At 47.8% G+C, this 15,211-nt stretch overlaps 1 protein-coding gene across 1 annotated transcript in view; it reads right to left on the bottom strand.

Annotated features, from left to right (window-relative positions):
- Window positions 1–15,211, bottom strand: part of LOC119963598 (tenascin-X-like) — a 621,159-nt gene that overhangs the window by 195,973 nt on the left and 409,975 nt on the right. The window contains exons 71-72 of the mRNA XM_038792929.1: window positions 6,863–7,002; window positions 5,997–6,129 (exon numbers count right to left, since the gene is read on the bottom strand). Of these exons, the coding sequence (XP_038648857.1) occupies window positions 5,997–6,129; window positions 6,863–7,002 (273 nt within the window). The remainder of the gene's footprint in view (window positions 1–5,996; window positions 6,130–6,862; window positions 7,003–15,211) is intronic.

Raw genomic sequence — 15,211 nt, 5'->3', positions numbered from 1 at the left:
TACAGAGGAGCGAACGAATGGAGTGCAGGGCAGCGGGTAGGACCTCCTGCCAGCGGGCGATAGGGAGACTCCTTGACCATAGGGCTAGGAGGACAGCCTTCCAGACTGTCGCGTTCTCCCTCTCCACTTGCCCGTTTCCCCGCGGGTTATAGCTCGTCGTCCTGCTCGAGGCGATGCCCTTGCTGAGCAGGTACCGACACAGCTCATCGCTCATGAACGATGTACCCGGGTCGCTGTGAATATAAGCGGGGAAACCAAACAGAGCGAAGATGCTGCGCAGTGCCTTGATCAAGGAGACCGAGGTAGTATCGGGGCAGGGGACAGCAAAAGGGAAGCGGGAGAAATCATCGATGATGGTGAGGAAATAGATGTTGCGGTTGTTGGAAGGGAGAGGCCCATTGAAGTCCACGCTTAGTCGCTCAAAGGGCCCAGAGGCTTTTATCAGGCGGGCCTTGTCTGGTCGATAGAACTGCGGCTCGCATTCCGCACAGATCTGGCATCCCTTAGTCATAGCCTTGACCTCCCCTGTGGAGTAGGGCAGGTTGCGGGACTTGATGAAGTGGGCAAGCCGGGTGACCCCCGGGTGGCAGAGGTCATCGTGGATGGCTCTCAGGCGGTCCAATTGCGCGTTGGCGCACGTCCCGCAAGACAGGGCATCTGGGGACTCGTTGAGCTTCCCCGGGCGATATTTAATATCGTACGTATAGGTGGAGAGCTCTATTCTCCACCTCAGAATCTTGTCGTTCTTTATTTTGCCCCGTTGTGCGTTATCGAACATAAAGGCGACCGACCGTTGGTCGGTGATGAGGGTGAACCTCCTACCGGCTAGGTAGTGCCTCCAGTGTCGCACGGCCTCCACTATGGCTTGTGTCTCCTTCTCGACTGCAGAGTGTCGAATTTCCGAGGCGTTGAGGGTTCGGGAGAAGAACGCTACTGGTCTGCCCACTTGGTTGAGGGTAGCAGCCAGGGCGACGTCTGATGCATCGCTTTCTATTTGAAAGAGGATGGCATCGTCCACCGCGTGCATGGCGGCCTTGATGATGCCGGCCTTGATACGGTTGAAAGCCGACTGGGCCTCATCCGTCAGGGGAAAAACCGGGGTCTTAATGAGTGGCCGGGCTTTGTCCGCATATTTGGGGACCCACTGGGTGTAATAGGAGAAAAGCCCCAGGCACCGTTTGAGTGCCTTGAGGCTACGGGGCAGGGGGAGTTCCTTAAGGGGACGCATGCGGTCGGGGTCCGGGCCTAGGACCCCGTTCTCCACGACGTAGCCGAGGATGGCGAGCCGGGTTGTGTGGAACACGCATTTCTCTTTGTTGTACGTGAGGTTGAGGGCCCGGGCAGTCTGGAGGAACTTCCTCAGGTTTGCATCGTGGTCCTGCTGGTCATGGCCGCAGATGGTGACGTTGTCCAAGTACGGGAAGGTCGCCCGTAAGCCGTACTGGTCCACCATTTGATCCATTGCCCTCTGGAAAACGGAGACTCAGTTTGTAACACCAAAGGGTACCCTGAGGAAGTGAAACAGCCGACCGGCTGCTTCAAATGCCGTGTAGGGGCGGTCCTCTGAGCGAATAGGGAGTTGGTGGTAGGCTGATTTGAGGTCAACCGTGGAGAATACCCGATACTGGCAATTTGGGTCACCATTTCAGCTATGCGGGGAAGTGGGTACGCATCGAGTTGTGTGAAGCGGTTTATTGTCTGGCTATAATCTACAACCATGCGTTGCTTTTCCCCGGAGCGGACGACGAATACTTGGGCCCTCCAAGGGCTGTTGCTGGCCTCTATGACCCCCTCTTTTAGTAGCCACTGAACCTCCGACTTGATGAAAGTCAAGTCTTGGGTACTGTACCGGCGACTCTTGGTGGCGATGGGCTTACAGTCGGGAGTGAGGTTCGCGAAGAGGCGGGGTGGCGCAACTTTGAGTGTCGCCAGGCTGCAGACAGTGAGTGGGGGCAGGGGTCCACCGAACTGCAGTGTCAGGCTCCGGTGGCTGCACTGAAAGTTGAGGCCTGGCAGCAGGGGGGCGCAGAGTTGAGGAAAAATGTAAAGTTTAAAACGGGAGTATTTCGCGCCTTGAATTGCGAGGTCCGCGACACAATACCCCGTGATTTGAACCAAATGGGACCCTGAGGCGAGGGCGATAGTTTGGGAGGCGGGATGGGTGCGCAGGGAGCAGCGCCTTACCGTGTCTGGGTGGATAAAGCTCTCCGTGCTCCCGGAGTCAAAATGGCAGGGAGTGTCTTGGCCATTGATTCGCACCCGCATCATCGAGTTTCGCAGGTGTTTCGGCCGTGATTGATCAAGCGTGATCGCTCCTAGGTGCGGGCCGTCAGAGTTGGACTCACAAAATGGCCGCCCAGAGTCAGAAGATGGCCGCCGCTGTGTCGGGTTTCGAAGATGGCCGCCACCAAGATGGCCGCTCCTATATCTCACACGAGGTCGATGACGCGACAGAAGTGGGCGTGTCTGGCCGCAGCGCAGCCACGTTGCGGGTTCTGTGAGGCCGGGAGCTTGATTTCTGGGCCCGGTGAGACTTTTGTTTGTGGCCTTTGGGCCCAGCCAGGCAGACTTTCGCGAAGTGCCCTTTCTTCCCGCAGTCGTTGCAGGTCGCGGATCGGGCCGGACAACGCTGGCATGGGTGCTGGCCTTGCCCACAGAAATAGCATGGGGAGCCCCCGGAGTGAGTGGATCGACACGTGGCACAGGCCTGTAGCGTGGCCGAGTCTGGAGGGGATCGAGAGGGATTCGTAAGGTCCGCGGAGTACGTACGGAGGTTACGGTGGGCCGTTTCGAGAGAAAAGCCGAGCGTTACCGTGCCTTGGAGATCCTTCGCCCCGTCTTCTAGGAGCCACTGCCGGATGTAAGATGACCTGATGCCAGACACAAGGGCGTCGCGGATGTGTAAGTCCCTGTGTTCTTCAGCCGTCACTGCTTTGTGGTCGCAGTTCCTCGCGAGAGCAGTGAGTCTTTCCACGAACTCGTCCAGCGTTTCACCGGAACGCTGGCTGCAGGTCGAGAGCAAATGCCTGGCATGTAACTCATTGGTAGTCTTTATGAAGCGTTTCTTCAATATTTCGATCGCTGCCTCATAGGTCGTAGCAGTTTCGATCATGGCGGGATTCGGTGGCTCACCCGGCCATGTAGGAAGCGCAGCTTGCGAGCGCTGTCGAAATCAGACGGTGAGGAGTCCAAATAGTCCTCAAAACACCGCAGCCAATGTTTAAAAATTTCCGAGGCTTCAGGTTGAGTTTCTCTGGTTTCAGACCGCTGTCCATCTTGATGTGAAAGGCTTATTAAATTGAGGCACTCTCAATTACGACGCGAAAGTTAGGTCAGTAATCAAAGGCTTTAATAAGCATTGAACAATGGCAGCATCCAAGAAAAGTATGCTCGCAAAATGGAGTCTCATCTTAAATACTGTTTCCCAGGGGGCGTAGCCAGAGGCGGAGTCCCCCAGGGTTCCAAGCCTCTTAAAGGGGCAATGCCAAGCCTCTTAAATGGGCAAGGTATTCCGATCATCACAATTATCTTTTCCATGTCACCTTATTAACTTTGTAAAAAATTGTTAGTGCACCCACTTACTGTTTTTCTTCCAATTCAGGGGGATTTAGCGTGGCCAATCCACCTAACGTGCACATCATTGGGTTGTGGGGGTGAAACCCACGCAGACATGGGGAGAATGTGAAAACTCCACACGCACAGCAACCCAGAGCTGGGATTCGAACCCGGCTCAACATGGAACATGGAACATAGAACAGTGCAGCAGAGAACAGGGGCTTCGGCCCTCGATGTTGTGCTGAGCATTGTCCGAACGCAAGATTAAGCGATCCCACTCCATGTCATTCTGGTGTGCTCCATGTTCCTATCCAATAACTACTTGAAAGTTCCTAAAGTGTCTGACTCCACTATCACAGCAGGCAGTCCATTCCACACCCTAACCGCTCTCTGAGTAAAGAACCTACCTCGGACATCCCTCCTATATCTCCCACCCTGAATCTTATCGTTATGCCCCCTTGTAACAGCTACATCCACCCAAGGTAATAATCTCTAACCCCCTCATCATTTTCTCAACCTCTTATGTCGACTCTCATCCTCCTCCGCTACAAAGAGAAAAGCTGTAACTCCCTCAACCTTTCCTCATTAGACCTATCCTGCAATCCAGGCAGCATCCTGGTAAATCTCCTTTGCACCCTTTCCAATGCTTCCACATCCTTCCTGTAATGAGGTGACCAGAACTGCACACAATGCTCCGAATGTGGTCTCAGCAGGGTGAGGAATAGTTGCAGCATAACCCCGCGGCTCTTAAACTCAAGCCCCCGTTAATAAACGCTAACACCTATAAGACTTCTTCACAGCTCTATCCACTTGAGTGGCTACCTTCAGAGATATGTGGACATGAACTCCAAGATCACTCTGTTCCTCCACATTCCTCACAACCCTGCCGTTGACCCTGTTATGGGCATTGAATTTTTTTCCACCAAAATGAATCACCTCGCACTTATCTGGGTTAAACTCTATCTGCCATTTTTCGGCATAGCTTAGCATCGTATCAATGTCATTGATAAAAATCACAAATAGCAGAGGACCCAGCACTGATCCCTGTGGTACACCGCTGGTAACTGGTCTCCAGTCTGAAAATTTGAAATCCATCACCACCCTCTGTCTTCTCAGTGCCTCAGTTCCAGTGCTAGCCACTGTGCCACATGCCGCCCCTTTCACCTTCAGCAAAAGGGTATGGGGCAATATTGTTTCAAATTTCCTGAGAAACAGACATCACTAGTTTAACTTAAATGGATAGCAATCTGCGGATGTCATCCAGTAAAGTTACTTCAGACTGTTAAAAACTATGTTAGATAAATACAAATATGATTGTTATTTACCTTTGCATGGACAAGTGATGCGCAGGTAGTGGGGAAATGGGGTGAGGCCGATCATTTTTCTATGAGGAATAGATAAGGGGTTGGGGAAGTGGGTCCATCAATAAAAGAGGAGGCAAGTTGAGGGAGGCATAGATTAATCAGGGGTTGGGTTATCACTGCTGCCTCACAGCGCCAGAGAACTGGGTTCAATTCCTGCCTCGGTAGATTGTCTGTGTGGCACTTTTCCATTCTCTCCGTGTCTTTGTGGGTTTCCTCAGGGTCCTCCGATTTCCTCCCACAGTCCAAAGATGAGCACTTTAGGTGGATTGGTGATGCTAAATAGTCCCAGATGTACCGGTTAAGGGGGTGCGTCAGGGATTGGGCAGGGGAGTGGGCCTAATTAGGTTCCTATTTCAAAGGGTCGGTGCAGACACGCTGGGCCAAATGGCCTCCTTCTACACTGACGGAATTCTATGGTTTTAGAGTTTTATCCGGCTGAAGGTGCTGTATGGCCCAGGAATATTGGGCAGAAGCAGGCTAGCCAATGAAGCCAATAGATACACTTTGCTACAGCAGAAGCAGAGAATCCAGGGGAACATACTAATCCCACACCCCATCTTGAAGGACATTGTGATCTGCTGCACATCACAATATGCAGCATGTGCTTTCCATGTCACTTTGTCCTCTTTTCAATATTTGAAGATAATTGCTAAGATTATAGAATAGATCATAGACTTTTACAGTGCAGAAGAAGGCCATTCGGCCCATCGAGTCTGCACCGGCTCTTGGAAAGAGCACCCTACCCAAGGTCAACATCTCCACCCTATATCCATAGCCCAGTAACCCCACCCAACACTATGGGCAATTTTGGGCACTAAGGGCAATTTATCATGGCCAATCCACCTAACCTGCACATCTTTAGTCTGTGGGAGGAAACCGGAGCACCTGGAGGAAACCCAAGCACACACGGGGAGGATGTGCAGACTCCGCACAGACAGTGACCCAAGCCGGAACCGAACCTGGGACCCTGGAGCTGTGAAGCCATTGTGCTATTCACAATGCTACCGTGCTGCCCCGTGCTGCCCCACGATACCCCAAGGAAAGACAAATGGAGATTTTTATGTACTAAAAACTTACATGTACGCTGGGAGGCTGAGATGTCATCACTTTCCTTCTTGTTCGGGTAGATGGCAGTAAGGGTAACATCATATAAGGTGTCAGGATCCAGGTTATCTAAAACCTGGCTTGTCTCTTTGCCATTTATAATCATCTGGAAGAATATGCAGAAAGTGAAGGTCAAGATACGTTCAGTGAATGAAACCAATTTGTTTTCTGCAGACTGATTCTCTTAATTAAATGGAGATGTTTGAATTTAATATCACTCAGGGGGTCACAAGGACCTTAAAATCCTTTACCAACCCTTGGCTGCAGCCACCTTTCCCAGTGGCATTCCCACATCGTCATGTGGAGTATTTCTGGAGAAAATTCAATTGAAGGAATGAACTAATTTGAACGGTTTTGTTCATTAAACAAATGCTCTTCTTTGAGTGGGCAACTGAGCCCAACATCTCAATACTAAAGAGCATATGGTCCGTGCGGAAAGCAGTTTTCTGATCACCTTCAAGTACAGTAATGCCATTCAGAAAGAATGCGCTGATGTTTCTGCAGGTTACGGTTCAAAGAGCTCATCCCACCCAATTGAGTTTTGGCCGATCTCCAAATTTTCCAGTCATGCCCGTGTCTTTGCCTGTCCCTGTTGGGAATGGAAAATACCTGCTGTTTTCAGTGTGATCATGCCCCCACGACCAACAGAGAATGCAACTCATTAGCAAGTGTGGAAAGGATTACAAGAATGCAATGAAACATCGTTGATGGAAAGGAGGAACATTTTCATACATATACAGATCTGTCTGACAGCAGTTTTGCTTCACACTCGCATGTTGCAAGGCAAATTTAAAAATCAGCTGGAGCTACACAGAAGCAGAAAGTATGGATTTCATCACCTCTTTTTTGTCCCCTCCTGCAGATGGAACCCAGCTGATTCTGTACTGGTCCGCCTCCTCCGATCCATGATCCCAATCCATCCGGAAACTTTTCCTCGTGATGTCCGAGAAGCGTAGGTTTGATGGTGGTTGGAAAACCGCTGTGTGAGTAGAATGAGACCTTAAATGTACACATGTAGCAGAAAGGTAACAGAATCTGACAGAGTAGAAATGAGTAGAGGCCATCTGAGGAATGATTTGAGATACTGGTAATGATCGCCAACAACTTGCATTTATAACAGTGCCTTTAATGCAGTAAAATGTCCTGAGGCACTTCAGAACAAAGAACATAGAACAGGACAGGCACTTCGGCCCTCCATGTTGTGCCAACCTGTGAAACCATTGTCAAGCCCATCTACACTATCCCATTATCATCCATATGTTTATCCAATGACCATTTAAATGCCCTTAATATTGGCGAGTCCACTCCTGTTGCATGCAGGGCATTCCGCTCCATTTCTATTCTCAGAATAAAGAAGCTACCTCTGACATCAGTCCTATATCTATCTCCCCTGAATTTAAAGCTATGTCCCCATGTGCTGATCATTATCATCCGAGGAAAAAGTCTCTCACTGTTCACCATATCTAATCCTCTGGTTATCTTGTATGCCTCCATTAATTCAGCTCTAAACCTTCTTTTCTCTGACGAAAACAGCCTCAAGACCCTCAGCCTTCCCTCATAAGATCTTCCCTCCAGACCAGGCAACATCCTGGTAAATCTCCTCTGCACCCTTTCCAATGCTTCCATGTCCTTCCTATTATGCAGCAACCAGAACTGCAAGCACTGCTCCAAATGCAGACGCACCAGAGTTTTGTACAGCTGCAACATGACCTCATGGCTCCGAAACTCAATATCTCTAGCAATAAAAGATAACAGACCAAATTATTAATAGCACTATCTACCAGAGTGGCAACTTTCAGGGATCTATGTGCATGGACACCGAGATCTCTCCGCTCATCCACACTACCAAGAATCTTACCATTAGCCCTGTTCTCTGTCTTCCTGTTATTCCTTCCAAAATGAATCACCTCACACTTTTCTGCATTAAAGTCCATTTGCCACCTGTCAGTCCAGCTCTGCAGCTTATACTGCTCCTCTGTAACTTGAAACATCGTTCCGCACTGTCCACAACTCAACCGAGTTCAGTGTCATCTGCAGATTTACTCCAGTAACTTAGCCCAGTGAGCTAAACAGCCCCACCTAACATACCAAATTCTTAATAGCCCTATCTATCGGAGTGGCAATTTTCAGGAATTAATGTACATGGACACCGAGATCTCTCTGCTCATCCACACGACAAAAAATCTTACCATTAGCCCAGTAATCTCTCTTCCTGTCTCCACCTGTCAGCCCAGCTTTGCAGTTTATCTATATCCCTCTGTAACTTGCAACATCCTTCCGCACTGTCCATAACTCCACCGATTTTAGTGCCATCTGCAGATTTATTCATCCATCCTTCTACGCCCTCCTCCAAGCCATTTATAAAAATGACAAACAGCAGTGGCCCCAAAACAGATTTTGTGGTACACCACTAGTACCTGAACTCCAGATGAACATTTCCTATCAACTTTGTCTTCTTCCAGCTAGCCAATTTCTGATCCACACTGCTAAATTACCCTGAATCCCATGTCTCCGTGTCTTCTGCAATGGCCCAGCATGCGGAAGCTCATCAAACGCTTTACTGAAATCCATGTACACCAATCAACTGCTTTACCCTCGACCACCTGTTTGGTCACCTTTTCAAAGAACTCAATAAGGTTAGTGAGGCACGACCTACCCTTCACAAACCGTGTTGACTATCTCTAATCAAATTATTCCATTGAAGATGATTATAAATTCTATCTCTTCTGAGACTTTCCAAGACATTTCCCACAACAGAGTAAGGCTCACTGGTCTATAGTTACCGGGGTAGTCTCTATTCCCCTTCTTGAACAAGGGGACAACATTTGATGTCCTCCAATCTACTGGCACTATTCCTGTAGGGAAAGATAATATAAAGATCAAAGCGAAAGGCTCAGCAATCTCTTCCCTTAATTCACAGAGAATCCTAGGATAAATCCCATCAAGCTCAGGAGACTTAGGTATTTTCACACTTTCCAGAATTGCTCACACCTCCTCCTCATGAACCTCAAGTCCTTTAAGTCAAGTAGCCTGTCCCTCATTATTCTCCTCAACAACATCGTCATTTTCCTGTGTGAATACTGATGGAAAAATATTCATTCAGCACCTCTCTTATCTCCTTGGACTCCACGCACAACTTTCCTTGACAGGCCCACATCTTACCCTAGTCATTCTTTTATTCCTCACATACCTATAGAAAGCTTTAGGGTTATCCTTGATCCTACGTGCCAAAGATTTCTCATGTCCCCTCCTGGCTCTTCTTAGCTGTCTCTTTAGATCCTTCCTAGCTAACCTGTAACTCTCGAGTGCCCTAACTGAACCTTCACGTCTGATCTTTACATAAGCCTCCTTCTTCCTCTTGACAAGTGATTCAACTACTTTAGTAAACCACGGTTCCCTCGCTTGACCACTTCCTCCCTCCCTGACAGGCACATAAGTACATAAGAACTAGAAGCAGGAGAGGGCCACATGGCCCCTCGATCCTGCTCCACCATTCAATGAGATCATGGCTGATTTTTGTGGACTCAGCTCCACATTCCGGCCCGAACACCATAACCCTGAATCCCTTTATTCTTGACAAAGCTATCCATCTTTCTCTAAAAAACATTTCATGAAGGAGACTCAACTGCTTCACTGGGCAAGGAATTCTATAGATGCACAACCCTTTGGGTGAAGACGTTCCTCCTAAAGACACGCCTCAATCTATTTCCCCTTATTTTGAGGCTGTGCCCCCGAGTTCTGCTTTCACCTGCCAGTGCAAATAACCAGCCCACATCTATCCTATCTATTCCCTTTATAATTTCACATGTTTCTAGAAGATCCCTCCTTCATCCTTCTAAATTCCAATGAGTACAGACCCAGACTATGGTACTCCTCGTAATCCAACCCCTTCAGTTCTGGGATTAACCTAGTGAATCTCCTTTGCACAACCTCCAGTCCGTCCTTTCTCAGGTAAGGGAACCTAAACTGAACACAATACTCCAGGTTTGGCCTCACTGACATCTTATACAATTGCAGCATAACCTCCCTCGTCTTGAACTCCATCTCTTGAGCAATGAACTACAAAATTCCATTATCTTTCTTATTCACCTGTTGTAACTGTAAACCAATATTTTCGACTCATGCACGAGCACACCCAGTTCTCTGCACAGCAGCATGTTTTAATATTTTGTCATTTAATTAATTATCCGTTTTGCTGTTATTCCTACCAAAATGGATAACCACACATTTGTCAACATTCTATTCCATCTGCCAGACCCTAGTCCATTCACTTAACCGATCCAAATTCCTCTGCAGGCTTCCGGAATCCTCTGCACCTTTTGCTTTACCACTCATCTTAGTGTCGTCTGCAAACTTGAACATATTGCGCTTTGTCCCCAACTCCAAATCATTGAAGCAAATTGTGAACAATTGCGGTCCCAGCACTGATCCCTGAGAGACACCACTAGCTACTGATTGCCAACCAGAGAAACACTCATTAATCCCCACTCTTTGCTTTCTATTAGTTAACCAATCCTCCATCCATGCTACTACTTTAACCCTTAATGCCATGCATCTTTATCCTGTGCAGCAACCTTTTGTGTGGCATCTTGCCAAAGGTTTTCTGGAAATCCAGATATACCACATCCATTGGCTCCCCATTATCTACCGTTCTGGTAGGATCCTCAAAAAATTCCACTCCATTAGTAAGGCACGACCTTCCCATTTATGAACCCATGCTTCGTCTGCCCAATGGGACAATTTCCATGCAGACGTCTCACTATTTCTTCTTTGATGATAGATTCCATCATCTTCCCTACTATCGAAGTTAAGCTAACTGGCCAATAATTACCTGCTCTCTGCCTACCTCCTTTTTTAAACAGTGGTGTCACGTTTGCTCATTTCCAATCCGCCGGGACCATCCCAGAGACTAGTGAATTATCGCAAATTATCACTAGTGCATTTGCTGTTTCCTGAGCCATCTCTTTTAGCACTCTGTGACGCATTCCATCAGGGCCAGGAGGCTTGTCTACCTTTAGCCCTATGGGTTTGCCCACCACTATCTCCTTCATGATAACAATCATCTCAAGGTCCTCACCTGCCATAGCTTCATTTCTATCAGTCACTGGAATGTTACTTGTGTCTTCCACTGTGAAGACAGACCCAAAAAACCTGTTCAGTTCCTCAGCCATTTCCTCAATTCCCACTATTAAATCACTCTTCTCATCCTCTACAGGACAGATATTTATCTGAAAACCCCTAGTCGTCACATTCCGGCACCTGTTCACTCTGATAATCTATCTTTCTCTTCTTTATAGCTTTTTTAGTAGCGTTCTGTTGCCCCTTAAAGATTTCCCAGTTTTCTAGTCTCCCACTAATCTTTGCCACTTTGGATGCTTTTTCCTTCAATTTGATACTCTTCCTTATTTCCTAAGATATGCATGGTTGATTTTCCCTCTTTCTGCCGTCCTTCCTTTTTGTTGGTATCAAAAGTGAAAAATCGCTTGGAAGGTTCTCCACTGTTCCTCAACTGTTTCACCATAAAGTCTTTGCTCCCAGTCTACCTCAGCTTGCTTTTCTCTCATGCCATTGTAATCTGCTTTGTTTGAGCACAAAACACTACTGTTTGATTTCACCTTCTCACCCTCCATCTGTATTTTAAATTACACCTCACTGTTATCGCTCCTTCCGAGATTGTCCAGAACTATGAGATCATGAGTCAATCCTGTCTCATGATACAGGACCAGATCTTGGACCGCTTGTTCCCTTTGAAGGTTCTGTTACATACACTTCTCGGAAACTATCACGGATATATTCTATAAACTCCTCCTCCAGGCTGCCTTGACCGACCTGGTTAAACCAATCAACATGTAGATTAAAATCCGCCATGATAACGACTGTACCATTTCTACATGCATCAGTTATTTCTTTGTTTATTGCCTGCCCACCATATTGTTACTATTTGGTGGCCTATGGACTACTCCTATCAGTGCCTTTTTCACCTACTATTCCTAATTTCCACCCAAATGGATTCAACCTTGTCCTCCATTGCACCGATGTCATCCCTTCCTAATGCCCAGATGTCATCCTTAAATAACAGAGCTACACCACCCTTACCATCCACTCAGTCCTTCCGATTAGTTTGATATTTATCAAGGACTACTATAAAAGTCCCAAAGGTCTTGCTCACCCCCTCAGAGTCCCCAACTAAGTTCCAATCCCCATCAACCACTTTCCCTATTTCCATCGCTGCCTCCCTTTGTCTGAGCTGTTGTGCAATCAACCTACTGGCCTTTTCCCCATGTACACCGCTTCCTTCACCTTCCTGAGTTCCTCTACTGCCTTTCCTGTTGTTAACAAACTAAATTCTGCCTGCAGCCTCCGGCGTTCCCTCAACAGCCCTGGCTCTGGCGCCTTCACATACTTCCTATCCACTCGTAGGCTCTCTCTTACCAGTCGGTCCTTCTCTGCCCTGTCCGTGTTACAGTGCTCACCCCAGTCCAACGCCGGCATCACCACATCATGGCTGTCCGTCCTGTCACTGTAAGTCTGGATCTAACTCCCCTCTCAGCACCGCCTCCAGCGCTTCCCAGATCACCGCTGCTGAGACCTCCCCCGTATCGTTTACCTGCAGGTAGTTCAGCGTCCACTTCCTCAATCTCTCGCAGACCACTTCGTCTGCCAACAGCCCCACATCCAATCTCCACTGTGGGCGCTCCTTACTGTCCATACTGACCTGCAGGTCCACCCAGTACGGAGCATGGTCCAATATCGTAATCGCCGAATACCCCGTATCCACCACCCTCACCAACAGGGCCCTGTCCACAACAAAGAAATCTATCCAGGATTACACCTTGTGGACGTGGGAGAAGGAAGAAAAAATTCCCTGGCTCTCGGCCGACTAAATCTCCACGGACCCACCCCCTCCCATCTGCTCCATGATCCATTTCGGCTCCTTTGCCATTGCTGGCACCTTGCCCGTTCTCGAACATGACCGTTCCACGCCTTGATCAACAAGCATGTTGAAACCCCCACCCATAATCAGCCTGTGCGATCATCCCAGGTTGAGGGTCCCACTGAACTTTGGGAAAGGTTGACAGGGTTTATTGCTGCTGTTGCATGGTATGAAAATACAACAAAACATTTTTCCCCCACAAAAGACAAGGTAAAAGTGATGTAAAAACAAAAAACGCTGAAAATGCCCAGCTGGTCTGGCAACACCTGAAGAGGGAGAAAAAAAAGTCAACAGGTTTTAAGCAGATGGGAGGTGATTTAAAAAAGTGGGAATGTCTCTCACAGGGTGGAGGGCAGGAGAAATTAAATAACAAAAGAGTTGTCAATGTGGGGATTGGGACAAGATGTGGCCAGAGGAGGCGTGAATCGCAGAATAATGAGCAGCTGCTGTCTCAAAGCAGAAACAAAAGAAAAATGGGTTAAAATCAAAACATGTAAAGGGAAAGGAACCAAAATGGGGCCTGGATAATGATGTAAAATTGTTGAACACGGTGTTGAGTCCAGGATGCTATAAAGCACCTCATCGATAGTTGAGGCGGTGTTTGTCAAACTCTATTGGAATAATGCTGCTGATCAAGGACAGAGAGATCAGCAAGACAGCAAGGCTAAATAAAGGAGATGCAAACTGAAATGTTGGAAACTGACATAAAGCAGAGCGGCTTCACATGTCGGGGTAAAGGATTGGGGGTGGGGGAAAGAGATTGAAGTATGTTAGTGCAATGGGTCATTAAATTCAACAGTAGAAACAAATCACAAAATGTGTTACACTGGATAATGAAGTTTGAGGAATATTGCGAGTCAATAAGGTAACATTCCATAAAATACGGGCAGGTTTACTGCGGTTGATTATCTTTTCCATGTCACCTTACTTACTTTGTAAAAATTTTTTAGTGCACCCTCTTACTGTTTTTCGTCCACTTCAGGGGGATTTAGCGTGGCCAATCCACCTAACGTGCACATCATTGGGTTGGGGGGGTGAAACCAACGCAGACATGGGGAGAATGTGCAAACTCCACACGCACAGCAACCCAGGGCTGGGATTCGAACCCGGCTCCTCATGGAACATGGAACATAGAACAGTGCAGCAGAGAACAGGGGCTTCGGCCCTCGGTGTTGTGCCGAGCATTGTCCGAACGCAAGATTAAGCGATCCCACTCCATGTCATTCTGGTCTGCTCCATGTTCCTATCCAATAACTACTTGAAAGTTCCTAAAGTGTCTGACTCCACTATCACAGCAGGCAGTCCATTCCACACCCTAACCGCTCTCTGAGTAAAGAACCTACCTCGGACATCCCTCCTATATCTCCCACCCTGAATCTTATCGTTATGCCCCCTTGTAACAGCTACATCCACCCAAGGTAATAGTCTCTAACCCCCTCATCATTTTCTCAACCTCTTATGTCACCTCTCATCCTCCTCCGCTACAAAGAGAAAAGCTGTAACTCCCTCAACCTTTCCTCATAAGACCTATCCTGCAATCCAGGCAGCATCCTGGTAAATCTCCTTTGCACCCTTTCCAATGCTTCCACATCCTTCCTGTAATGAGGTGACCAGAACTGCATCCAATGCTCCGAATGTGGTCTCAGCAGGGTGAGGAATAGTTGCAGCATACCCCGCGGCTCTTAAACTCACGCCCCCGTTAATAAACGCTAATGTTGCTCGTTTTACTGGAGTGTGATTAACACGCCTCCGTTTAAAGGCCGTGTGCTTAACACTACTATGGCTCTGTGTATGTAATTAAGCTCGGAGTCGCCAGGTGCCGTATTGAGACACCGTCATAAGTATATCAAGGTCAGGTTCAAAGTAATAAATCTGTACACCGATTAGTAAGTCGAAACGATTGGTGTTTATTACAACAAATATAATAAATACACATGCATACGCTAAAGAGACTAACTTACTTCTAATACTAAACAACTAAATACTTATCTAGACAGGAACAGGCAAGGTCAGGGAGCAAGGCCTTCGTCCCGTTCTTGGTCTGCAACTCTCTGATTCTTAAAGTTGTCAGGATCTAGCAAGGTCTGGATCACGTAGCGATCGTTGTATTGGCACTTACAGTTCGATGGCTGATGGCTCAACGGCTGGTGATGGAACTGGAGTCAGGATGCGATGTAGCAGAAAAGCAGAGCCGGAGCAACAAAACAGACCGAACCATGTTATTATAGGTCCTAGAAGTCCGTGCCCCCTTGGG

Source organism: Scyliorhinus canicula, chromosome 3, assembly GCF_902713615.1.
Source record: "Scyliorhinus canicula chromosome 3, sScyCan1.1, whole genome shotgun sequence".
NCBI classification, from domain to species: domain Eukaryota; kingdom Metazoa; phylum Chordata; class Chondrichthyes; order Carcharhiniformes; family Scyliorhinidae; genus Scyliorhinus; species Scyliorhinus canicula.
The sequence above is the reverse complement of the archived record's forward strand: the minus strand, read 5'-3'. Positions and strand labels throughout refer to the sequence as shown.